This window comes from Rhineura floridana, chromosome 4 (assembly GCF_030035675.1).
Source record: "Rhineura floridana isolate rRhiFlo1 chromosome 4, rRhiFlo1.hap2, whole genome shotgun sequence".
Lineage (NCBI taxonomy): Eukaryota > Metazoa > Chordata > Lepidosauria > Squamata > Rhineuridae > Rhineura > Rhineura floridana.
In genome coordinates, this window is record NC_084483.1 from 168,360,166 (window position 1) to 168,387,191 (window position 27,026).

Consider the following 27,026-nt stretch of genomic DNA (forward strand, 5'->3'; position numbering starts at 1 on the left):
ATTTGCATACCCGGCTTGCGAAGATACTTTCTGATTTGTTAAACCAATTTCCCATGATGTCTGAATCAGGAAACTGTAGGTCTGAGCCTAGTTTGCAGGAAGTACTTAACCATAGTTTCCTTGTTCACACATGGAAAACTGTGGTTTAACAAACCAGAAAATATCTTTATTTCATTAAAGGAACCTGGCAGAGATGGGGAAATGATTTGGTTTAGGACTGCAGTGCCAAGAGTGAGGGTGTTAACCCATAATGTTTCCTGCCTGAAGCTGCTGTTAGCTGCAGAGGACCAGGGGTGGGGAGGTTCCCATATTGTACTTTCCTTCTCATTGTGATAACTGCCTGTGAGTGTGTGTATGTGGAATATGTGTGATCTACATCAAAGGAACAATTAACACCCCTCCTTCAGAAAGCACCATGGTCCCAATCTAAATTGTCCAGCTGCTTTAATGTATTAAAAAGACATTTTTTTTATCTGTGATAGTAATTTGAACCAGAATGCATGTACAGTACTATGAATTCCATGAGAGTGTAAGGTGTGTGAAACAGACTGGGATGATGCTACTCTTAGCCCTCTGACTCTATACAATTTACTAGAAAATAAAAACTGCTTTGATTCAGAGCAGCTTATGTAATGGCCTACTCTGAACAAAATGGCCTGGAGTATCTTGTGAGGATGTAGCATCTTGTTCATCTTTTAAAGAAGGGAAACTGTGCACACAGTTGTGTTAATGCAACAATTTCTCATCTCGCATGAAAGAACTGGGATCCTGTCTGCACAAAGGATTCTGGATCACAACCGATGCTGTGTGTTAAATTCCAGGCAGAATTCTCACTGCAACTCCTCATAAGTAAAAGCCATACCTTTCATATAAATTATCCCAGATTTATCACTTTCTAATTATATGTAAGTTACTTGAATTAAGTAGTATATAAATGGTTCATAAGCAAGGCAAGTCCCAGTTACGGTGGGAGTCATTTAAAGTCTAGTATTTTGTTTTGTTTTTGTTATTTATTGGTCACTTTCCAAACCAACTTAAAATAATAAAATTTTAATGTGTTAATGATATTTTATTTAGCAGTTTTATCTCAAGTTCTTTTTGTTTACTGTATTTAATATTACGTAACTGTCTAAATAGTGATGATTAGAAATATTCAATCTAGTTTTAGATAGCCTTTTTTGAGGACAGTGGGAAAATGAAGAGTACTGTATCTGCTCTTATTAGCTAGAAGCCTAGCTTAATAATAATCACCAGTGATAACAGTCCACATGAATGAAACAGACACACTCTTGCCTGTGTGCCAACTCTTCGCAGGAAATCATGGATCAACCGAAGTATTTCAAGTGGTGAAACCAGATCCTGAAGTGGGCCCACTATTTCAGTCGCTTCAGAGCCATTTCAGAGGCAAGCCCAGCGGTTGTCACCAACGTGTGCACTCAACAAGGGACTATACAGCCGATGACGGCTGCCGCATGAGTGTACTCGTGCGGTACACGTTTGCAAACCCGAGCTTGTCACGTACTATATTTTAGAGGGCCCATCTCTCAGAACCAATGTAATGTGTGGAATGCCTCCAACCGCCAGTCCGACTTGAGAAAGGAGCCGCGGTTCCGTGAGGGAGGAGCGCGGCTGACGGGCGAAGAAGAGTAATTTAGGGACTAGAGAAGCTTGCTTGGGGAGTTGGGGGTGTGGAGATCCTTTCGGCCACTAGAAGAAAGACGCGGCGACGGCGCCAGGCGTTGTGACGAGCCCGAAGCTGAAAGAGGCGGCGCTCCTGCTTCGAGGCGCGTGAGCAGAGCCGGGCTGGGAAAGGGGAGGGCTGTGCGTGTCCTCCGCCTCCCAGTGAGTCGCCGCCGCGCAGTGTTGCCGGCCCGTTCTTTTGCCTGTTCTCGCCGCCGCCGGAATGTTGCTGAGACTGACGGTGAACCCCGGGGACCTCCCTCTCGGTAAGGGTTGCCTTCCCCCCCCCGGCTCGCCCAACTTAAATCCCCACATAGAGGCTAGTAGGCAATGCCTTCGCCGCCCTAGCGCCCCCCCCATTTCCTTTCGCCGTAGGGCCAGGTGAAACGGGGAGTGTTGCTGCCATGTTGCATCAGGCTTGTGTCAGCGTGAAGCACCGTCCATTCGTTCTCCTCCTCCTGCCCGCCTAGGTTTCCCAGGGACACCTTTCTGGATGGGGCCAAGGGGAGAGCGGAATGCGCCTCTCATTTGGCTCGAGGAGGTCAGGGCTGACAAAAGGGGGACGGGCAGGTGGAGGTTGGGTAGGACGAGGTAGAGAAAAAGGCTTTAGAGGCGATGAAGGAAGGGAGGCAAGGACAGGCTGATGTGAAATTGGGAGGGTTGGCAGGGGGAGGAGGAGGGGGGATAGGCTGAAAAGGGGTTGACACGTGGCGCGGAATGGGGGAGGGGAGACAGAGACGCAGAGATTGACAACTGGAAGATCTACTTATCTGGGGTATATATAGGCCACAAGCATCGGTCCCTGGCCTGTCTATGTCTCTGAATTAGTTACTCCAATGCCATTTAATCACCCTGTTCAGTAACAATCGGGGCTACTAAGTTTAGCATACTGGCAACTTCTGGGTGTGGGTGTGAGTGAGAGGGAGAGTGAATGAACTGTGGGTACTAATTAGGTCATAGTGAGTGTAGGCTCAAGAGTGATAGTTACACCTGACTAATTATCAAAAAAGGCCCCTCTCCCTACCCCATATCCTGATCATTGCAACATATATGATGTGTAGATGTTACAAATCCCATGAGTAAGGCTTCACATTGCATGAGAAAAAATGTAAATTCTGAGGTGTGTGTAAAAGAAAACAAAAGTGTCAAGGGATAGGATATATTTTAATATTTCTTTTACATACTGCAGATTATTCCTCTTTAGGAGATCTTATAAAGCATACTTATTAAAAGTATGCTTTTAGACATAGTGGGGTGTAGCTCAGGAGGATTTATGCTTACTCATGGGATTTCTATATTGTAATTATACCTTCTAATCCTGTCGTCTAAAATAACTAGTGTAGTCTTAAATAATATGGACTTGCCTGCAGTGACCCTCCTGAATAATTTAAAATGTTGAACCTGCAGTAGTGTGTACCATAAATGTTTTTCAATTATATGCCCGAAACCATAAATTGAATAATATTGTTAAAATAATGGAATATTATCTGGTAATAAAGCATATGTATTTGTATAAGTACAAAAACATCCACATTTTGTTGTGTAACTTGATCCTAAGAATCCTTACTCGGAAGCAAGCCCCACCAAAATAACTTCCTCCCAAGCAAGCGTGCATAGAATTATCTCCTTGGACATAATACAGGAAGATGTTCACCCAGAGAAAATATGTGTCCTCTCTATTCTCCTGTTTTTTTAAAAAAAAATCTTTGAGCTGTAACAACATAACTATTTGAGTGCTGAGTCTGCCCTAAAGCATCTTTTCTCCTTGAGCCTACTATTGGGTATGTTTTAAATATTTCCAACAGAAGTAAGTCCTATTAAGCTCAATGGGACTTGCTCCCAGGTACATGTGTATATGATTACAACCTTAGTAAATTTAAAAAGTAACTTCCCAAGTTCATTAAATTTACATTTATAATTTTTTGTTACACAGCCACAGCATGTTTAGAAGTAAGTACCACTAACTTCAATACTGTACGCTTTTGTACCAAATTGCTACCAGGCGAGTACTTAAAATCCAGTGTTGGTTTAGACATATCTATATGTCATTTTAGCTGCAGTCCTTGGAAGTTCAGAAGTGTTAGGATACAATCCAGTCAAGGGAATCACCTTTAGGGCCCATTGATTTAGGCTTAACTCTGTCTCTTTGAAATCAGTGTGGCTTAAAGGTGGTTAAGATTTGGCTGGATCATACATTTAGTGTTGTGGTGCAACATTTTAAATTTCACAATAGTGCTGGGAAGTGAATTTGCAGCCAATCTCTGATGAGGTCACTACTGTAGATTAATCTAGGTTTTTGCCCTTCTCTTTCACCCTAAATGCCTCCTGGAAAAAGATGCCAACAATTTATATGTGATTAAACTGATTTCTTTCCCAAGTGTATTGGTCTTCAGGTGATGGCAAAATACTAGTTAAAAAACACACACCTGTGACTATGAAATATTTCCTCTCTTAATTGACAAATATTGTATTTTAGGAGCTCTGCTGACTGCAGAACATGTGAAAGATCATGTTAATATTTCAGTTGAAGAAGGCAAAGAAAACATTCTGCGGGTATCTGAGTAAGTGCCTTGTATCTCTGCCATCGATGCTTTTAAAAGCCGATATAGTATTTATGCTGTTTAGTGTAGGGCAGAAGAAAGAGTAATACTGATTTAACGATTATTTGTGGAATGAATAACTATTTAACCATTTCACTTCTTGACTCTTGTTTATCCTCTATCTTCTGTATTCCAAAGTTACTTTATTATATACTTTATTAACATACTTATATGCTTTGCTCTTGCCTTTTTTTATTGCTACTTTTTCTGGAAAAGCCCTTGTGCATCTGGCAAGTTTCTTAATTTCTTCTCTTAGCTATAACTATTAGACTGACTTTGGAGTGGAATATTTCGTGGTTCTCTCTTAAATTTGAACAGTGAGGTATGTAGCTCTTGCCATGAACCCTGTTTGACTGACATGGATTTTGTTGAACATAGTAACTAGATTTTCTAGGGCACCTATGTGCCTTATATGTGTAGTTGCATGACGGGCTGAAGGTCCAGGGAGTTGTCTCTCCCACCTCCTCCATTACGCTTTTTAAGGTGAGTTGGGAGATGAAACTATTCACATGTTACACGGATACTGAACAAGCAGAACAGGCACTGGGGTAAAAGAAATTAAGTTCTATAGTGAAATAATGTGCACAAGTATTTCTGTGTATGTGCATGCACACCTTTTTTTAAAAACAAAAACAAAAATCCCATTTGCACAAGAGCAAATGTTACCAGCCAGGTTAGTTATCACGTTTCACAATGGGTAAAATGCAATCTTAGGGTTTTTTGGGGGTGGGATATCCATTTTCATTTTGCTTTTTAAAATGTTTAATATTGAGGTCTTGGGCAAGAGTGATATTATTAAGGCTTACACAAGAGGTGATAAAGAGGGCTTACACAAGACCTCTGTATTAAACATTTATATCATCTATATTAAAAAGCTCAATGTACTACAGTTATAGTTAATAAAGTACGGTAACCCACATGTACAACTTCTACCTGGGTTGTTAAAATTCAAACATGTCTTTTGCATGTGGCAGTTGGTGGAATAGGCACACACACACATTGCTTGGATGACTGGATAAAGTTGTGCTCAGATGGGGATCAAATGGAAATAGGACATTACTGGCCACCACCAAAATGTCACCATGCTTGTGAAAAATGGCCTAAACTCCAGACACTCCTGGTGTGGATAGATCAGAGAGATCTTAACAAATGGCAATGGCTAGTGAACTATTAATGATGGTAAAAGGGCTAGGGTGAACAAAAAGATTCTGCCCTGTCGGTACTTATACTATGATGCTTCTAACCTCAGGCAATTGGTGCAGTGATTGTAGGGAATGTTGCCGTACATTGGGTAGGCATGGAACTTGGCAAATCGGGTCCTACTGGAAAGGTTGTTCCCTTCTTACAGGTCACTTCTGCTAGCCTGCAGAAAATATCCAACCCATTTTATAGAACATCACTTAGGATCTGGAAGGGGTGGATTAAGGTGTTGGCTCCTCCGACTTTGCTGTTGCCCCTTTTTAGGAAACTTCTTCGCTTTTGTGCCAATGCCTGGGAGACCAGGGGTTTATGTCAAATCTTTGATCTCTTCCAGGATGGCCAGCCTCTCAGAGGAGATCAGTTCTGAGCCAAATCGGAAGATCATCCTGTGAATTGGTTTCAGCTGGCCCAAATCCAAGCTGTTAGTGCATAGGACAGATGGAGTGCTCAGAAACCTCACCCTTTTTGAGTCTGTCTGTATAAGTTCTGGAAATTTGAAAGGATTGGAATGTTGGAGGAGGTGTTGTATACTGGGCATATACTACCATATGTGGTGGTCGTGCCCAATAGTTGCAGCCTTCTGGAGTCACTTGCTCCCTGATCCAAAGTTAGCACTTCTGTCGATCTTCCCTATGGAAATAAATCAGGTGGTTTATAAGGAGCTTATTCTTTTTTTTTTTTTAGCTGCTGCCGATCTAGAGAGAGCCCATCATTGTTGCACCTTTTTGTTGTGTATAAGTCAAGGACATTGCTTAGCCAGGCCTCCGGATTCACAACTTAGATGTTTGAGAGGTCTATCTAGTTCATGATTAGGATCACTCAGGTTGTTCAAAATATGCGTAGCTATATACTCGAACATTCTGTACTGCTCCACAATGTTTACTGACTGCTTTTCTATTACCAATGTACTTTTTTATTGTTGCTCCTTATTGTTGTTCTTGTTATTTTTTGCTGAAAAATTTATAACAATTTGATTTAATAATAAAAGGAAGAAATGGCCCAAACTATACACACATACAAAATGCATTAATGAGTTTCCACAACAATGGTGGCTGCAGATGTATAATGGGTTCTTTTTACTTACTGGATTTTCTACAGTGCATGAACAGCACTGATTCCACAATGAACTCTTGTCTGGAAGCACTCTTGATAGGTAACTACAAGTATTCTGGATCACAGCCTATGTTTTGCAATATTTTGTAGCACTGCAATTTTTTTTGTAATAATCAGTTTGACCTTCAATATTGCATAGACCTTTATTCCTCTCCAGCTCTGTAACAATCTTAAGATCGATTTCTTGTAGCAACAAATTCTTGTAAAATGGTACTTAAGCAGCATTTCTTTAACAAGTTTCTGTATTAATGGCCTGTTGGAGTGAGGAAAATAATCAGTTTTGTTTGTAGTTTGCTGTGTGAAATTGGGTGCAAATGTTTCAAACTTCGATTTTTGAAAATTTTGAATCTGAGCTTTTTCAAATAATGTCTGAACAAGAGTCTAGCCCTTATGGTTAAGAAGGCAGCCAAAATTCTTCCTTGGGATCCTAATCCTGCCTCATACCTCCTAATCTCTGGCTTTCCCCCTCTTTTTTTCCTCCTTTCTTAGTCCCTACTGAACATATTTGGAAATACTGTAAGGTTTTTTTGTTGAAGCTGTCATTGGATTATGTTGGCAAACTCAAAGTTTTTAATTGGATTTCAGTCAGAATTTTGATAGAATTGTATGTCATAAGCAGTCATTGTCGGTCTTTAACCAGTAGTGTTCCACTGACAGTTTCTGAAAGCATTCAGATGATTAGCACACCAACCAAATGCTAATGGTATGTTATACCCAATAAAAGTTTTTTCTTCACTAAGAAGTTTAGTTGTAAGGTCTCCTAAAATCCTTTTGCACAAAACTTCCTATCTGAAGGCTAGCTAATCTTTCTATGATATCAGAGCTTCTTACCAATGAAAGATTGGCCTGGTTTGCATGGTTTAGTTTGAGCATGTGGGCTCCCCATTTGCTTTGCAGCTGTTCTAAGCCGTGGCTTGGCTTAGCGTATTGTCTGAACCCAGGCTTGTGGAGTAGCTCTCTCAGACAAACCATGAGCTGTAAACCAGCAGCAAACCTTGATTATAGCTTGTGATTAGTCTGGAGAGAGCTAAACCACGCAGCTGGGTTTGGATGACATGCTAAGCCAGCCACAGATTGTAGCAGCAATATTAACAGAGAGGAGCAAAGTGTCCATGATCTCTTCCCTGGGAGCATGCACACTAGCACATTCACTCTAATCTATGGTTTGTCTTAGAGTGATGTGCAAACCAGGACACAGATTGGTTGTAACACTCCTGCTTACAAAATCCCCACAGTATGATGCAAGCAGAATCAGCCAGGCAAGAGCTGTAGCTCAGGAAAATCAACATACTAATATTTAAATTTCATTGCTACCTGCCCCAAGACATTGTGATGTGTTGGCATACAAATATTAAAAAGCCATAACTGTTTATAATTTTATTTATTTATTTATTTATTAGATTTATATCCCGGCCTTTCTCCCAGTAGGATAATAACCTTGTCCCTTAAGGAATAATAAACTGTAAGGGTATACCTTAAGATTCAGAATCTGTAGAAGAGCCTAGTCAGAGCAGCTATTTTATAAAGCATGGTTGAAAAACCTGTGGCTCTGCAGGTGTTGTCGGACTCCAGCTCCCATCAGTCCCAGCCAGCGTGGCCCAGGATCAGGGTGGGAGTTGTCCATAAACATCTATAGGGCTGCAGGTTCCTTTCTTGCAACACGGCAACTATGATCTTGCATTATCTGCTCTAATTTAGCCTGGTAAACAAACAGGCTATTTTGCCACTGTTCCTTCTTCATAGTCAAAGCAAAGGGACTGGCATTAGTGCACTGCTGGCCAACAGCTAGTTGTAATTAAGGTGGTATGGGGGGCACACCTCTCCCATCAAGCAGCATGGACCAGAGATGAGCAGCAACTGCCTGTCTTTGTTCCAAGTAGAAAAATAATAGTGTTTAAATATAACTTAAGGTTACATGAATCAAAGTAAAGACTGCCTCAAACATATTTCTACATGTACTCCCTGATTATTAAAAAAGGACGTGTTCATGTTGCCAATGTTGTTGCTTATTAATTAGTTGAAAATTGTTTAACCTTTCTTAGTTTTTGTCCCCATACAACAAGGATTAGTATAGTGCAACAAATAATAAAGGTTTGAAACAGAACACACACTCTATTGATCCTATTTATTATTTTGGTAGAATGCTGATTTATTCATTTAGAAATATCTTGCTATGCTGCTTTTATAATCCATTCTACTGCAATTATATTTCAAGTTTGGATAAACTCATGCATATTTTGTTTGTTTTCTAATAGTCAAGTTACATTCACTGACGTGAATTCCATAGCTCGCTATTTGGGTAGAATTGCCACATCTGCTGGATTATATGGATCCAACTTGCTAGAGCATACTGAGGTATGAAGTAGTCTCTTATTTTTGAGATTGCCGCGAATTACCTATTTTCCCATTTGAACAACACTTTATAAATGTTGCAGAATGTTATTAATTGAATGATAGGTATGATGTATACTTCTTTGAATTAATATTTTCCTAATGACAATATGTGAGTTTTTGTTGTTCATAAGCAACACTGTTATATAACTTGTTAGATAATATTGAAATAAAAATGACTTTCCTCTTTTCCAAAGATTGACCATTGGATGGAGTTCAGCACCACAAAGTTGTCTGCTCCTACCAGTTTTGCTTTAGCTGTTCAAGAGCTCAATAACTCCCTTTCTCTGAGAACTTACTTGGTTGGAAACTCTTTGAGTCTTGCAGATTTCACTGTCTGGGCAACACTAAAAGGTAAACAATTGTAGTAAATTTGGAAGAATTGTAGCACCATGATAACTACTTGTTTATTTATTCCATTTGAGCGTATGTAATAGAAAGTGCACAAAAATGATAATGGATTGTATTCAGTGCTAGTCCTTCTCAGAGTAAACCCCAGTGAAGGCAATAGACATGACTAACTTGGGTTTATTAATTTCCCTGGGTCTACTCTGAGTAGTACTTAGACCACATTCACACCGTACATATATTCCACTGTAAACAGTCATAGCTTCCCCCAAAGAAGCCTGGGAAGTGTAGAGGGTGCTGAGAGTTGGTAGGAGACCCCCTTTTCCCCTCACAGAACTACAATCTCCAGAGTTGTTTGGGAAGAGGGACTGACTGTTAAACCACTCTGGCAACCATAGCTGTGTGAGGAGAATAGGAGTCTCCTAACAGCTCTCAGCACCCTTCACAAACTACCCTTCCCAGGATTCTTTTGGGGAACCCATGACTGTTTAAAGGGGAATAATAATGGAATATATATATTATGTGAATATGGCCTTAATTGAATACAGCCTTGTATGTTTTGAAATTAAAATCCATTTAATTATCTGCTTGCTTTTTATATTAGTAAATTTAATGAGGCTATCATTTTTCTTCTTTTTACCATGGGAAATATGATGCTGTGGCATTTAAAGTTCCATCATTTTATTGTTTTAACATGATGATTGTTTTAAATTAGCTGCTCAGGAAACACTTTTAGGATTGAGTAGCAAGGTTTAAATGCCTGTAATAAAAATAAATAAAAAGAATGTTTTACATAAATTAAATTCTGCAATATATTGGGTTGCATTCATCATTTGTGGTCCATGAATGAAAGTAGCTTCCATTCATGGAAAGACACTTTCAGCTCATGGATGGACTCCTTCCACAAATGTAACCCCTTCTAGGAATTGAATGAAAAAATGGCTGCAGCCCATTAAATCTACAGATCTGTTATGTTATGTTCGAACAGCTTTTCCCATTGTGATTTTGCCATTTCTGTTGGTGAATTATCTTGCAAATTGTATATTGCTTTTATTCAAAATGGCATATGATGACTCCCCCCCCCCAAGCTTGGAATTATGTTTTTGTGGTAGTGGATTCTCTTGTGTTTTTTTGTAACTGAGCTATAAATATTAATCTGTGCTACTGTTTGATATGAATCATGTCAGTAAGATACCTTGTCAAACTGTCAGCTTCCTAATTTTCAATCCAACACATTTTACTTTTCAGCAGGCAACAGTGCATGGCAAGAGCAGTTACTTAATAGCAAAGCTCCAGTTCATGTAAAACGCTGGTACAGCTTTCTGGAGGCACAGTGTGTTTTTCAGTCAGTAGGTTCCAGGTGGACTGCAGGAGCTGCTATTCCAAAGACTAAAGTGGTAAGCTTTTTGCTGATTAGGCACCCTTGGCTCAGTTTCTGCCAGGATTCTGGCATCTAAGTAAGGTTGGATGCAAATGATTTTATCTGCAAAGTGCTGAGCAAAAAAGGTCACAATGGGCTGCTGCACAACTGAGACGTATAGCAGCGTCATTAGCACAGTACTCAGAGAAGCAACTGGGATTCTAGCTACAGTAGGGCCCTGCTTACCGGCGCTTCGCTTACCAGCGTTCTGCTAATGCGGCGGCTTTCCTCCCCTCTTTAAAAGCTGCTTTTGCGGCATTTTGCAGCATTTTTGCACAACGCGCCCCATTAAAGTCAATGGGATTCCGCCTTACGGCGATTTCCGCTTTACGGCGGGGTCCGGAACGGAACCCACTGTATAAGCGGGGCCCTGCTGTATAGGTTAAGAATGGGAGGAAATTAAAATCTTGCTCATCGCTTTGTGACTTTTTAGTTGGTCCTTATAAGGTATTACACCCATGTTGCTTTTAGATTTTTTCTTATAATAGACCAGGACACTGTCTTTGTATACAGCATAACCTATGTTGGATGTAATACTCAAAATTCAATAAAATCAAATTAAAGAAACAAACATGTTCACTTTTGAATTGAGCAGTTAAGACACAGGCTTTAATAATGATATAGTGATGCCACTTTAATAACCTTGTCACATTTCAACTTAGGAATCAGCTCGCAGCAGCAGTTGGTGGGGAGGGACCGTGGTGCTTACCTGACTTCCTGTCACTGGCATAACTGTGCTTACCGGACGGACGGGGAGGTTGACACAGTGCAAACTGCCCAGCAGGAGCACTTGATTGACTTGGGTGTGTTTGCACCTCCTGAACTCTGTCTCCTCGCCCCTCTCTTTCTTGGTAAACACAGCAACACTGGTGATAGGAGGTCAGGTAAGTGTGGCTCCCCCTCCCTGCTGATCACTACTGTCTGCATGGTAATAGAAAGATAATACTGGAACCCAAATCCCCCTTCTGGATGTGGGGTCAGAGGAAGAGCTGCCAGAGGATGGAAGAGGCAGGAAAGCCTTCTTTTCTCTGGATCCGACCCCTTATGCTTGTGTTGAGGTTAATGCAGCCCATCTCGTTTAGTATCTCAGGTGTTACTGTTAAGTCACTTTTCATAATAAGAGTCTGTGTTTCCATATTCAGTTTGTGGTTTAATAATTTGATTTATTATTTTAATTTTAAGGCAGCGGATAAGAAGCAAGATGTCGGGAAATTTGTTGAACTCCCCGGTGCAGAGATGGGGAAGGTCATTGTTAGATTTCCTCCTGAGGCAAGTGGGTAAGTTGACGTGTTTTATTAAGGACGTTTAAACCCATGCTTTTCACAACATGAAAGCTAGATAATGGAATTAAAAGATGTTTCTCTTGCAATTTCCATTAAAAAAGGAGAATTTTAAAACCACATTACTTTTAAATTACATTTAAAAGTTTTTTCTTTTGTATAAAATTGTTTATATTTAAATTATTTATTATTTATTTATTATTTGATTTATATCCCACCCTTTGTCCCAGCAGGAGCCCAGGGCGGCAAACAAAAGCACTAAAAACACTTTAAAACATCATAAAGACAGACTTTAAAATACATTAAAACAAAACATCTTTAAAATCATTTTTAGAAAAAGCTTTGAAGACATCTTAAAAAAAAAGGTTAAAAACATATTGTTCATATAAAAAAAGGTTAAAAACATATTAAAAAGCAATTCCAACACAGACGCAGACTGGGATAAGGTCTCAACTTAAAAGGCTTGTTGAAAGAGGAAGGTCTTCAATAGGTGCTGAAAAGATAACACAGATGGTGTCTGTCTAATATTTAAGGGTAGGGAATTCCACAGGGCAGGTGCCGCCACACTAAAGGTCCGCTTCCTATGTTGTGTAGAACGGACCTCCTGATAAGATGGTATGTGCAGGAGGCCCTCACCTGCAGAGCGTAGTGATCGACTGGGTATATAAGATGGTCTTTCAGGTATCCTGGTCCCAAGCTGTATAGGGACGGACGAAATTACAATGTACAATTTGTAATTCAGTAATATGAGAGCATTGATCAGGGGGTCTGATTACTTTTGCAAGGCGCTGCATGTGCGCATACTCTTTTGCAGTTGGTATCAAAGACAGAAACCTAGAACATCAGAAACTAGAATTTGTATATTTGCTAGGATTACATTTATTAATATGCATTTATTTCAGACAAGCACTTTATTGGAATAATAATATTGCTATTTTTGTGGTGATGATTGGACTATATAATAGTTTCTGTCATCTCAATGCTTAAGTATTATGGCGGGCATTTATCTTGAAAATGTAATAACATTTATTTTAGAAAATGTGTGGTATATGTGCAATTCATTAGTTGCTGGCTGAGAGCCGGTGTGGTGTAGTGGTTAAGGTGATGGACTACGACCTGGGAGACCAGGGTTTGAATCCCCACATAGCCATGAAGCTCATGGGTGACCTTGGGCCAATCACTGCCTCTCAGCCTCAGAGGGAGGCAATGGTAAACCCTCTCTGAATACTGCTTACCATGAAAACCCTATTCCTAGGGTTGCCATAAGTCGGAATCGACTTGGAGGCGGTCCATTTCCTTTCCTTTTCAGACATTAACTTTGGCTAATGATAAAGCAGAGGCTGAGTTAAGGCAAACACAATTGGATTCTGTTCTCAAGATGCTGTGACGTTATTATTGAAACCCAAACATTTTCAAACTGTTTTTTATATTAAGAAACAAAGCATACTAAATTTATGGTGACAATGATAGGAGGAGAATGCTAATGTATTGCCTCTTTCTTTGGTGGTTTTTTTTTTAATTCTTACGTCTTTTTCCTTGTATCCAAAGCTTGAAATTATTTTGTTCTTACTATTTTCTGTCTAGATACTTGCATATTGGTCATGCAAAAGCTGCTTTGTTGAATCAGCACTACCAGGTCAACTTCAAGGGTAAACTGATCATGCGGTTTGATGATACAAATCCAGAAAAAGAAAAAGAAGATTTTGAAAAGGTATTTGAAAGCCATTCATTTATGGTATAATTGCAAAATTGGAATAAGTCTAATATCTCATTATGGGTCTCTAATTGCTTAATTTGTATACAGTTCTGTTTGTTAACTTTGGAGGGGGTGTGGGCACCTTATGTAATACAAGGATGCCATTCACAGATGTTCTTGCTGAAAAACAAGCATGAAGAAAAGAATTTATAAATTATAGCAAAATAACTAGTTTTCAATAGTATTCATTTCAAGAGCACTAGATCTTATGTAACAAAAATTCCTAGCTCAATATTTTTGTTAAAAATAGCTTTATGTCGCTATTATTACTTTCTAGAATATACAAGAAACACTTTCTGTCAGGGACAAGGAGCAGCTCCTCCATGACACCATCCCATGCTGCAATGGTAATATCTGAAAGGCTAGAATGTATTTATATTATTAATTATCTGTCCATCCCACCACAGGATACTCTTCTACTGCTCCACAGAACTGAATCAGCATGCATAGAAATCCCAAGTAGTTTCTTATCCATGCACTGTCCAGACCTGTACCTGCTTATGTTTAGCAAGGTTGCTGCACCATGTGCCTTCAGAACTTGTCCAGGGATCTTGGGGGCTGGGCCAGTTGTATAGGTCCTTTCCACCCAAATGTTGCAAATGGGTGAATGATTGGTCTTGCCCATGATCTTCTAGCCTTTTAAATGTTACCGTTGGTGATGTGGGATGAAACTACAGAAAAGAAGAGCTTGTTTTACTGGTGTAACCTATGAATTGATCTAGAGAAGTACACACTTACAGATTTATTTGACGTATAGTGATGAGTATGAAATAACATTAGAATAGTGCCTGTTTTTGTGTGAAGCCAGACTTTTAAAAAACATTTTTAATGGCCATGTTGATAGCAAATTAATCCCTTGCTTGACTCCCCAAAGTTGTATACCGGGCCCAATTCAAGGTGTTGGTATTAACCTTTAAAACCCTATACGGTTCCGGCCCAGTGTATCTGAAGGAACGCCTCCAGTATCACCAAATATGCCGCCAAATAAGATCAGCCTCACAGGACCTTCTCTCGGTCCTACCGGCGAAGACAGCTAGGCTGGTGCGGACCAGGGAGAGGGCTTTTTCGATCGTGGCCCCCACCCTCTGGAACTTACTTCCCTTTGACCTTCGGCATGCCCCCTCCCTGTTGACTTTTCGCCAAGCCTTGAAGACCTGGCTCTTCAGGCAGGCCTATGGGATCTCTGGGGTGGGTTAGGTTTTCTACTATGTTAGCGTAGGATGGTTCTGTTAGACGAGATGTTATGATATTAATACTGTGATGATTATGTATATGTTGAGATTGTATTTTATATTGTATGTCGCCCAGAGTGTCCGTTCAGTCGGACAGATGGGCGTCTGATAAATAAAATTTTATTTATTATTATTTATGTGTTAATGGCACTAAGAAGCCATGTGGCAGTTCCTATATGCTATATCCTGACCTTTGACACCTGAGATGCGTGTTTTCAGGAGCCATCTTATTCCTGTGACTGTAATTTGTCTAATTGTGTGCCAGTGTGATATAGTGGTTAGAGTGTCGGACTAGGACCAGGGTTTGAATCCCCACTCAGCCACGAAGCTCACTGGATGAACTTGGGCCAGTCACTGCCTCTCAGTCTAACCTACCTCACCGGGTTGTTGTGGGGATTAAATGAGGAGGGGGAGAACTATGTTTGTACACCACCTTGAGCTCCTTGGGGAAGGGTGGGATATAAATGCAATTATTATTTTATTGTTTAATAATAATAATAATGAATTTTAAACCATTGTAACTTCCCCTGGAACCTGCTGGTGAAGGTAATAATTTTTTAATAATAATACACTGAGGGTTTTGCATTTCGCTGGTTCCTTTTCCTCTGTCATGCAAGATACAGCTCCTCTGTTTAGGATACTGTCCTGCAGGGGTTTTGAAACGGTAATCTATGGATCTCCAGCAGCCTGTGACCTTTATTCAGGTGGTCCATCTTATTTATTTATTTATTTTATTCGATTTCTATACCGCCCACAGCCCGAAGGCTCTCAGGGCGGTGCACAACATAGGATAAAATACAATAGAATCACAAAAACAGTAAAAGCATACATATTAAACAATTAAACGACCTGATATACATTAAAAGCTAAAAGATAGATTAAAATGCCTGGGAGAATAAAAAGGTTTTAACCTGGCGCCGAAAAGATAAAAGTGTAGGCGCCAGGCGCACCTCATCAGAGAATCTGTTCCATAATTCGGGGGCAACCACCGAAAAGGCCCTAGATCTTGTTACGACCCTCTGAGCTTCTCTGTGAGTCGGAACTCGGAGGAGGCCTTAGATGTTGAACGTAGTGAACGGGTAGGTTCATATTGGGAGAGGCGTTCCGCTAGGTATTGTGGTCCCGTGCCATGTAAGGCTTTATAAGTCAAAACTAGCACTTTGAATTTGGCCCGGAAACAGATAGGTAGCCAGTGCAAACAAGCCAGAACAGGTGTTATATGTGCAGACCGCCTAGTCCTCGTCAACAGTCTAGCTGCTGCGTTTTGCACTAGCTGTAGTTTCCGAACCGTCTTCAAAGGCAGCCCCACGTAGAGCGCATTGCAGTAATCCAATCTAGAGGTTACCAGAGCATGCACAACTGAAGCGAGGTCGTCGCTTTCCAGATAGGGACGTAGCTGGGCTACCAACCGAAGGTGGTAGAACGCATTGCGTGCCACCGAGGCCACCTGCGCCTCGAGAGACAGGAATGGATCGAAAAGAACCCCCAAGCTACGAACCTGTTCTTTCAGGGGGAGTGTAACCCCATCTAGAACAGGTTGAACATCCACCATCTGGTCAGAGAAGGCGCTCACCAACAGCGTCTCAGTCTTGTCAGGATTGAGCCTCAGTTTATTAGCTCTCATCCAGTCCATTATCGTGGCCAGGCAACGGTTCAGCACATTAACAGCCTCACCTGAAGAAGATGAAAAGGAGAAATAGAGTTGCGTGTCATCAGCATACTGGTGACAACACACTCCAAAGCTCCTGATGACCGCACCCAGCGGCTTCATGTAGATGTTAAAAAGCATAGGGGACAGGACCGATCCCTGCGGGACTCCACAATGGAGAGTCCAGGGTGTCGAACAATGCTCCCCAAGCCCTACCCTCTGGAGACGGTCCACCAAGTAGGAGCAGAGCCACTGCCAAGCAGTACCTCCAACTCCCAACTCCGTGAGTCTCCCCAGAAGGATACCATGGTCGATGGTATCAAAAGTGTGTAAAAATACAATTAAAAAATCATCAGCATCTGGCACAGTACATTACAATTGCTACAAACAGCTAGAAAAAGTGGCCTGCCAAGACCCTGAGCAATTTTCATGTGGTTGGTGGAAAAAAAGTTTGGGAATCATTGCTTTATTGAAACGTTGCTGATACAGGAAGTTTTGGGTTAATAGCATCTGCTTTGTCTCTTGGCTTCACTCTTTTCTTGAAAGTTCTGAATTCAAAGTTGCAATTCTTAAAGTAATGAGTTACTACTCTTTGGGTAGGTAAAAGCATTTGGGAAAAAACTTTACATAGGTGACAGTGGAATTTCAACGTTTTTAAGAAGAAGAAGAAAGGCCTCAACTCCCTGAGGAGAGTGTGGCTCAAATGAGAAAATGGCAAACAGAAACATATCAGTGAAAGGATTTAATACTAGGATTTTTATATATCAATTTGATCCTTTAAACATTTATACCTACAGGTTATCTTGGAAGATGTCACAATGCTGCATATTAAACCAGACCAATTTACATACACTTCAGATCATTTTGAAACAATAATGAAATATGCTGAGAAGCTCATTCAGGAAGGGAAGGCTTATGTAGATGACACACCAGCAGAACAAATGAAAATGGAACGAGAGCAAAGAATAGAATCCAAGCACAGAAATAACTGTAAGATGCTTTGTCTGATTTTTTTCTTAGTTAATGAAATCTCTCTGTGACTTGATAACTGCCCGTCAAATATTGGATTAGAGCATGTAAAGGCATTCAGATGGTTAGGATTAAAAGTTGCCACATTACTCATTGACCTGGTTCACATGTCACATTAAACTGTAATAAACTTTGGTTTAATGCGTGTGTATGAGCAGTGTGCTAGTGCATGCTGAAATTGCAGGTGCTTTGCTCCTGCTCTGCTTCTACCAAGCTTCTACCATGCTTCCTCCATCTTATCAGGAGGTTCGTTCTGGACAATATAGGAAATGGACCTTTAGTGTGGCGGCACCTATCCTGTGGAATTCCCTCCATTTGAATGTTAGGCAGGCACCATCTCTGCTATCTTTTCGGCGCCTTTTGAAGACTTTCCTCTTTCAACAAGCCTTTTAAGTGCAGACTTATCCCAGTCTGCATCTGTGTCAGAATTGTTTAATATGTTTTTTAATAATGTTTTTAACCCTTTTTAAAAGTTTTTTTTTAATATTTTTAATGCTGTTTTGTTTTAATGTATATTAAGATCTGTTTTTATGATGTTTTGAAATGTTTTAGTGCTTTGTTTGCCACCCTGGGCTCCTGCTGGGAGGAAGGGCGGGATACAAATTGAATTAATTAATTAATTAATCAAGCCATAGCCTGGCTTGTAGTGTTGTCTGAACCCAGGCTTTTTATTTGTTCCTCTCCAAAGACACCATAGTAAGCCAAAAACAAACCTTGAGTTCTAATGATTTGTTGGGGAGAACAACCCACAACTCCAGGTTTGGACAACACAACAAGCCAGGTTATGACTTGTTCCCAGCAGAGCAGAGGAGGAGCAGAGCCATTGTGTAAAATTGTCTGAATTCTTAACTCCCAGTAGTAGCATTTCTGTTGCTTGTAAAAAGTTATTTCTTGAGGAATTAGCCAAGAGCCCACTGAAAAAGGATGTAGAGATGTTACTGTTTTGCATGTCTAAAAGGATCTTGGGTTGTAGGACTGGGAAAGACCTCTGCCTGAGATCCTAGAGACATGCTTCTAGTCGGAATAGACACTAGTAGCTAGAGGGGTAAATAAAATTTCATGTGAGAAAACAAGCCGTTTAGTTAAAGCTATTGCCAAAATATATGCTAGAGCTGTTAGACTAAACTCTATTCTTGCTGAATCATTCTAACATCTGGTAAATAATATATTGTGCGTTATTAACATCTGAACTAAATCTTTGCAATTTTATAGCTGTTGAGAAGAATTTGAAAATGTGGGAGGAAATGAAAAAGGGAACAGAATATGGGCAGACCTGCTGTCTACGAGCAAAAATTGACATGAGTAGCAACAATGGATGTATGAGGGACCCAACACTTTATCGTTGCAAAAACCAGCCACACCCACGAACAGGAAATAAATACAAGTATGTGTTATGCTAAACTTGTCTTCACTTTATTTTCTGCTCTGTTTTCTGTTAAATAAGTGGTGACAGAGACGGTGAGTCTCTGGAAATGTTACACGCTTTTGAAACTTTTTAAAGCCCTTATTGTATCTTTTGAATCTGTCCCACAGATAAGCATCTACAGAGGTGTTAATTATCATCAAATAAATAAGAGCTGTGATTCGCTAAGTGATAGGGTCAGTCATTCCACCTACAGGGAGATCAGTAGTAGGCCACAGGCTACTGTGCTTCTATCCACTGGAGGGCAGGAAGCAAGGAATGACTGAGTTGGGGGGTTCTGCATGTATTTGAACTTACAGTATCCCTAACAGAGTTGTTCAGTTCCATAGGCGGTAGATAATTTTCTCTTAATATAGGAAGAAATGTTTAATCTTAAATGTTCTGTTTAGTGTAATGCAGAATTTTCTTCAGTTTCCCTGTTATGTCCATGCTTATACCCTAGCTACGGGGATTGATTTTATGACTTTAAAAGGTCTTTGAATACTTTTGCTAAATGGATTCTGCTGCTTTTTTTTGTCAATATGAAGGATTATTGCACTTACATTGAACTTAGTCTAACTAATGACATATTGCCACAGTTGACTGCTGGTTTAAATTACCCATTTCCTGCTGCTTTGCCTGATAAATTTAGGCAATAGACACTGGCCTGGTTTGCATGTCAGTTTAAACTATCAGTGGGGAACCTCTAGCCCATGGGCCAAATGAGGCCTGCCAAGCCTCCCCATTTGGCCTACCAAACCATTTTGGCCAAGCCACACCCACCTGCCCTACACCTTATGTCATATATGATGTCAGATGTGGAACAGCTAAAAACCAGATGAGATGGGGTTCGCAGACACCACCAATTAGCTGATCAGTGGTGCCTGCAAATTGCTATGCAAATTAGCACTTCGTTGGGTCTCACAAACCCCCTTTCAATCAGCTGATTCGTGCATCATGAGAAAATGGAAAATGCATTTTGCACAGCACTTTGAAAAGATTATGGTCAGACTAAGATAGCATTTTGAAAAGGGTCTGTTCATCTGTCAAACTAGGCCTGTGAGGGCTGGGAGAGAAAACAATCTGGCCTGCTTTAAACCATGAAATGGGAATGGACTGCCTTCAAGTCGATCCCGACTTATGGCGACCCTGTGAATAGGGTTTTCACGGTAAGCGGTGTTCAGAGATGGTTTACCATTGCCTTCCTCTGAGACTGAGAGGCAGTGACTGGCCCAAGGTCACCCAGTGAGCTTCATGTCTGTGTGGGGATTCGAACCCTGGTCTCCCAGGTTGTAGTCCAGAACCACTATACCACACTCTAGCTCTCTAATTTAAGCCATGGTTTAAATTAAATTGAACTATGGTTTCAAGTGAATGAGCAGGGTGCTTGTGCATGTTGCTGAAAACTTACTGCAGCATTCCTCCCCAGCTCCTTCCTTCAGCATGCACTGGAGAAAACAAACCAGAAGCTGGTTTGCCATTACACGTGAATCAATATTCGTTGTTTGCTTCTCTCTTAACAGACCATGAGTGCAGATTCACACATCATACCTAGCCAGCCTCTGATTTGTTTCTTTCTTGGATCACTGAAGGAAGAACCAGGGGAGGAGTAACTCATGAACATTTGAACCATGTTCCCCAGCACACTATCTTGCTAAACCATTCTTAAATTTTAACTATGGTTTAATGTTGTGTGCAAATGGGGCCATTGAATTGATGTCTTTATACTTGGCCCTATCCAGCAAACAATTATGATGTTCATCAAATTGTAACCACTAGTATTTTAAGTTTTGCTTTCCTTGATGAAATCCAAACAGTCTCATGGAAAACCTAGAATCATAGAATAGTAGAGTTGGAAGGGAGCTATAAGGCCATCAAGTCCAACTCCCTGCTCAATGTAGGAATCCAAATCAAAGCATTCCCGACAGATGGCTGTCCAGCTGCCCCTTGAATGCCTCCTGTGTTGGAGAGCCCACTACCTCTCTAGGTAATTGGTTCCATTGTCGTATGGCTCTAACAGGAAGTTTTTCCTGATGTTCAGTCGAAATCTGGCTTCCTGCAACTTGAGCCCATTATTCCGTTTCCTGCACTCTGGGACAGTCGAGAAGAGATCCCGGCCCTCCACTGTGTCACAACCTTTCATGTACTTGAAGAGTGCTATCATATCTCCCCTCAGTATTCTCCAGGCTAAACATGCCCAGTTCTTTCAGTCTCTCCTCATAAGGCTTTGTTTCCAGTCCCTGGATCATCCTTGTTGCCCTCCTCTGAACCTGTTCCAGTTTGTCTACATCCTTCTTGAAGCGCAGAGACCAGAACTGGACGCAGTAACTCAAGAGGAGGCCTAACCAGTGCTGAATAGAGGGGAACTAATACTTCACGCGATTTGGAAACTATACTTCTGTTAATACAGCCTAATATAGCATTTGCCTTTTTTGCAGCCACATCACACTGTTGGCTCATATTCAGCTTGTGATCAACCACAATTCCAAGATCCTTCTCGCATGTCTTGTTGCTGAGCCAAGTATCCCCCATCTTATAACTGTGCATTTGGTTTCTTTTTCCTAGGTGTAGAACTTTGCATTTATCCCTGTTGAATTTCATTCTGTTGTTTTCAGCCCAATGCTCCAGCCTATCAAGGTCCCTTTGAATTTTGTTTCTGTCTTCCACGGTATTAGCTATGCCCCCCAATTTTGTATCATCTGCAAATTTGATAAGTGTGCTCTGTACCTCCTCAACCAAGTCATTAATAAAAATGTTGAAGAGCACTGGGCCCAGGACCGAGCCCTGTTGTACCCTACTCGTTAGTTCCGCCCAATTTGAGAAGGAACTATTGATAAGCACTCTTTGAGTACAATTCTGGAGCCAACTGTGGATCCACCTGATAGTTGTTCCATCCAGCCCACATTTAGCTAGCTTGCTAATCAGAATATCATGGGGCACTTTGTCAGAAGCTTTGCTGAAGTCGAGATATATTATGTCCACAGCATTCCCACAGTCTTCAAGGGAGGTTACCCAATCAAAAAATGAGATATGATTAGTTTGGCAGGATTTGTTCTTTATAAATCCATGTTGGCTCCTAGTAATCACTGCATAGTTTTCAAAGTGCTTACAGATTGAACGTAACTACAGATTTATAATCTGCTCCAGAGTTTTTCCAGGGATTGATGTTAGGCTGACTGGTCTGTAGTTCCCCGGTTCCTCCTTTGTGCCCTTTTTGAAGATAGGGACAACATTAGCTCTCTTCCAGTCATCCGTCACTTCACCGGTCCTCCATGATTTCGCAAAGGTAATAGACAGCAGTTCTGAGAGTTCTTCAGCCAGTTCCTTCAATACTCTAGGATGCAGTTTATCAGGCCCTGCTGATTTGAACTTGTTCAAAGTGATTAGGTATGTTGGTGTTTGCTCTGGCAGACATACACTGGCGTACCCGACCGACCGTAGTCACTCCCTCGCTTTGCACCTTGCCAAGAATAATGCAACTCACATGTAGAAATATACAGTCTTTTATCAGCAGAATAACATAAAGCAGTTCCAGCATCGAATACACAAGTTACACAGTCCGTCTTTCTCCTCTTTACTTCCCAACACACCAAAACGCATCCTTTTCTTTTCCTGTCTTTATAGCCCATCACGGTCATTTAGTCATTCGGTGATTTAGGGTCTGCACCTGTATCGCCTGAGGGTTTTGATTTACTCTTTACTGTCAGTTAACCCTTTCATGGCTGGTTTTCCTTCTTTGTGAAATGTACATGCTAACAAGGTATTCCATGATCATTTCTCTATCAGTCTTAAGCTCCAATCCATGTTTCCCTGGAGGGTCATAGACCCTTTTTTGGGAGAAGACTGAGCCAAAGTAGGAATTGAGCACTTCTGCCTTTTCTTTCTAGTCTGTTGTCATTTTGCCATTCTCATTGAGTAGCTGTGCCACCAATTTTTTTCTTTGTCTATGGACGTGCCCTGAAGAAAGCTTTTTTGTTGCTTTTAGCATCTCTCACTAACCTCAGCTCATTCTCAGCTTTAGCCTTCCTGACACCATCCCTGCAATTCTGTGATACCTGCCTGTACTCTTCCTTTGTGGCCTGGCCTTCCTTCTTTCCAGTTCCTGTATGTATCCTTTTTTGTTTTCAGGACATCTCAAAGCTTTTTGTGAAGCCACATTTGTGAAGCCTTTTCTTTTCACAGCAGCTTTCAGTCTTGGCAATGTAGTTTCATTTGAATAAATCTCTGTGCAGTTCTCAACCTCCTGTTCCCATCCTACTCAGGTTGGATTAGGAGAGAGTATTAGAGGGCAGTTGCTTAACCTTTTCCTCCTCCATCAATGTTCTTACTAAAGTGTTTTAAATCTCTCTGCCCTCACTCCTCATCCAGCTTTGAAACAGGAGGTGAGCTGGGAGAGGGGGAAAGCACCTTGAACGTGTGTTTGCAGGGGATGGCAGCCATCAGAGGGGTTAGCATCCTTCTCTGCAGATGGCCCCATGCTCCTCCCCACATTCTACTGTTTCAGAAAAAAGGATTTGCTAAAATGTCTAGTTTCTGCCCTATTAAAATTTTGCTCAAAAAAGAAACTTGCTTTATTAACATTTTAACAATTACAGCTGGACTAAATCCTCTGCTATCAGTGAGCTGAAAAGAAAAGCCATCCTACTTTCACTTTTTTTCCTTGGAAAAGCAGTTCCTGGAACTAACTCATTCCCCTAATTATATAATGGAAACAAAACCTTAACATTGCAACATGAGCCCAGTAGTTGCAGTGAATACAACATAGTCTTTGTGCTATGTTTGAAGATAGTGGAAAGTTCTTCCTTCCTCTTTTGTTCTAATAGTCATCACATCAGGCTAAATCTTACTTTTGCTTTAGAAATTGCTTATTAATTTTATTACATAGTGTGCGTACAGTACTTGCAAAGTATACATGAATTTTAATTATGCTTCTGTTTGTGTTTTAGTGTTTACCCTACATATGATTTTGCATGCCCAATAGTTGACAGTATTGAAGGTGTCACCCATGCGTTAAGAACAACAGAATATCATGACAGAGATGAGCAGTTCTACTGGATCATTGAAGCCTTGGGAATAAGAAAACCGTATATCTGGGAGTACAGCCGTTTAAACCTCAACAACACTGTGCTGTCTAAAAGAAAGCTCACCTGGTTTGTCAATGAAGGGCTAGTGGATGGCTGGTACGTTAAGGAGTTTAACTTGGTAGGAATGATATAACTGTGTGTACATTTGCTTTGTGATGTAATCAATTTAGATAATTTTTCATTAGTATATTATACAAAAAGCAGATTTGCCACTGTATGTTTTTATTTTTTAAAAATTCAAAAGAATGAAAACAGGTTTACAGCTTGCTAAATACTATGCCTGTGCCTTTGTTTTGTCAATATATTTTAAACACTTTCTCAGGCTTGTTATGCCTCTCAGGCATATCATTCAACACTTTTTCTTATCTACCAGCATTAGACTTTTAAAACCCAGATAATTAGCATTCAGAATTATTGGCTTGTTTTTTAAAAGTTCTGAGAATGTCCTGACTGCTAGATTCAGTGTGATGAACAGTATCTGCAGGCTAACTTTTGAATATGTAGGTTCAAAGGTAGAAAGTTCACCCGTCACTTACTTACAAATTTGAAAACTGAGGTTTATTTTATTTTATTTATTTGTTGGATTTCTATACCGCCTCACTAGCATTGCTCTCTAGGCGGTGTACAACAGAAAGATAAAAACATATACAATAAATCCCATAATACAGTGCAACAACAACATATATAAAAATCAACAAATCTAAAATCAATTACAGCAAATTTAAAACTGAAGTAAATAAAAACTTAGGAAATGGAACGTTGCAGAAATCTACTTAACAGACACTATGCAACAGGAATAGTGAATAATTTTGTTTTTTTCCTGGCCATCTACATAATTATTAGTATTTTATTTACCAGGTCTGAGCAGATTGAGTTTTCCTTCACGTGACTTAGATACGATTGGAAGGATGCATATTCCTCCCAGTAATTTTGTTAAAACTGTTAATTGTTATTTTTGCCACCAAACATTTTGAAGAGTGCACATATAAATTAAAGGAAAATGGGTAGAAACTGCTAAAGAAAGAGAGGTGTTACATTCTTTAAATAATCTGGTATGAATGTTGAGATAACAGATAGCTATGCAAACATTTAAGAAAATAATGGCATAATGCCTTGTCTGTATCTGCTGAAAAAATGCTGTTACTTTCTGAAACACTCCTGTAGATGTACATTGTATCATTTCCAGTAATCATCTGCCCTTCTGGTCCTTGGATCAACCTGTGCTTATTTAAAAAAGGCCAAGAATAAAGTAAAGGTTAAGAATTAATCAAAGTTGGATATATAGCTTTTGCAGGATAAAAGATTATGTAGGATGCTAGAGATTCAAGATAAATATATAATTTTAATATCTTATTTTCCAAGATCATTCAACCCAATACATATTCTTCTTGAAATTGGCCCATTTCTGCATTGTTAAATTAAGCATAAATTCCTTCCTATTAGGGATGACCCAAGATTCCCAACTGTGCGTGGTGTCCTGAGAAGAGGCATGACAGTTGAAGGGCTGAAACAGTTTATTGCAGCACAGGTAAGCTGGTTGAATTTCCACCCTCTTTGGCAGATATAATAATCTTATAGATGACTCCTTCCTTTAAGAACTTCATCATCATCATCATTTTATTTGCATGCTGCCTTTCCACAAAAAAATGTGCTCAAGGCGTCTAACAATAAGGTGAACAGAAATACATCTCAAAAACAATTACAAAAGTAATTTCCTAATAACAAAAAATAATAACACAGTAACATAACCACAAATGTAACAGTAAGCAAAGACAGTTTTCAATATTATAAACATAATAAAACAATCTTTAAAAATAAACAAAGAAGAAATAACCATTAACCCCCCAAGCCCCCAAGAAAACCACCAATTGTATCTCCTACAAAACTTCATTATTCTGAGCAGAGACTTTTTCTTGGAGGGGCTGCTGAGGCAAGGCCTCAGCAGCAGCACAGTCTCTTTGTAAACAGAGGTGTGGACTCCTCCACTTCCACATAGGTGTAGGCCGGTATAGGCTTCCAAAGTCGCTTTGGGGTAAAAGGGGCAGGGCAGGTCTTCTCCCAGGCTGGCAGAGCTTCTGCAGAGAACTCCTGACCAACATCTGGAAGGTCTTTCTTTTGTGACCTTGATTGTTCAAATGTCTATGCCTTTCACATATTGTTGGACTTCAACTCCCATCAATTCTTCATCATCATCATCATCATCTGGAGAGCAGGTTACCCGTGGTCTAGTAATTTGTAAGAGGAAAGTGGGTCTTCTGAGTAGACATATATAGGATTGCAGTCGGTTTGCGTAAAAAAGCTCTGTCTCTAAAGATATTGACAACAATGAGGATGCTACATCTACAGTTACATTGTATTTACATAGAGTTAAATATTTGTCTCTGAAGTTGGCAAGTAGAATGCCATATTGATTAAATGGCTGAGGTGAGAGATAAGCCAAAGGCCAAATGAGGAATTTGAAAACAAACAGGATGCTCTGGAAATAAAACTTATTCCAGGAGGATCTGGTAGCACAACTAAATAAATTGGGTGATAAATTTGCTGTGCTGAAACTGTGCAAGGTGAAGACATCTAAAATAAAGCCAGATGAAACAACTTGATGCGAGGTGTTGCTGAGCAGTTTGGGACGGATCACTCTTTACCTTCTGGAAAAGTGTGATAGCTTCATTAGTAGGCTTGCGAACAGAAGCAGCTAGGAATGGATTAAGTGTTTAGAATGACTTCCTGTTATCCTGGTTCAGATAAATCAGTATCAAACCATTGGGGATGGGGGAAGGAGAATCAGCAGCGGAAGAATAGTCAGTTCAAAGAGCCTTACAGTTCTTGCCCCAGCTGGGGTGGTT

At 40.3% G+C, this 27,026-nt stretch overlaps 1 protein-coding gene across 3 annotated transcripts in view; it reads left to right on the forward strand.

Annotated features, from left to right (window-relative positions):
- Nucleotides 1–1,566: 1,566 nt before the first annotated feature.
- The window catches only part of EPRS1 (glutamyl-prolyl-tRNA synthetase 1), a 74,602-nt gene continuing 49,142 nt past the window's right edge, over nt 1,567–27,026 (forward strand). The window contains exons 1-11 of one of the 3 annotated variants that reach the window (XM_061625164.1): nt 1,567–1,946; nt 4,157–4,241; nt 8,849–8,948; nt 9,182–9,338; nt 10,581–10,729; nt 11,935–12,029; nt 13,617–13,743; nt 17,466–17,658; nt 18,910–19,081; nt 24,046–24,279; nt 25,627–25,711. In XM_061625164.1, coding sequence (XP_061481148.1) covers nt 1,904–1,946; nt 4,157–4,241; nt 8,849–8,948; nt 9,182–9,338; nt 10,581–10,729; nt 11,935–12,029; nt 13,617–13,743; nt 17,466–17,658; nt 18,910–19,081; nt 24,046–24,279; nt 25,627–25,711 — 1,440 coding nt within the window. In that variant the 5' untranslated portion in view covers nt 1,567–1,903. The remainder of the gene's footprint in view (nt 1,947–4,156; nt 4,242–8,848; nt 8,949–9,181; nt 9,339–10,580; nt 10,730–11,934; nt 12,030–13,616; nt 13,744–17,465; nt 17,659–18,909; nt 19,082–24,045; nt 24,280–25,626; nt 25,712–27,026) is intronic. The other 2 variants (XM_061625165.1, XM_061625166.1) reach the window with 2 other exon arrangements.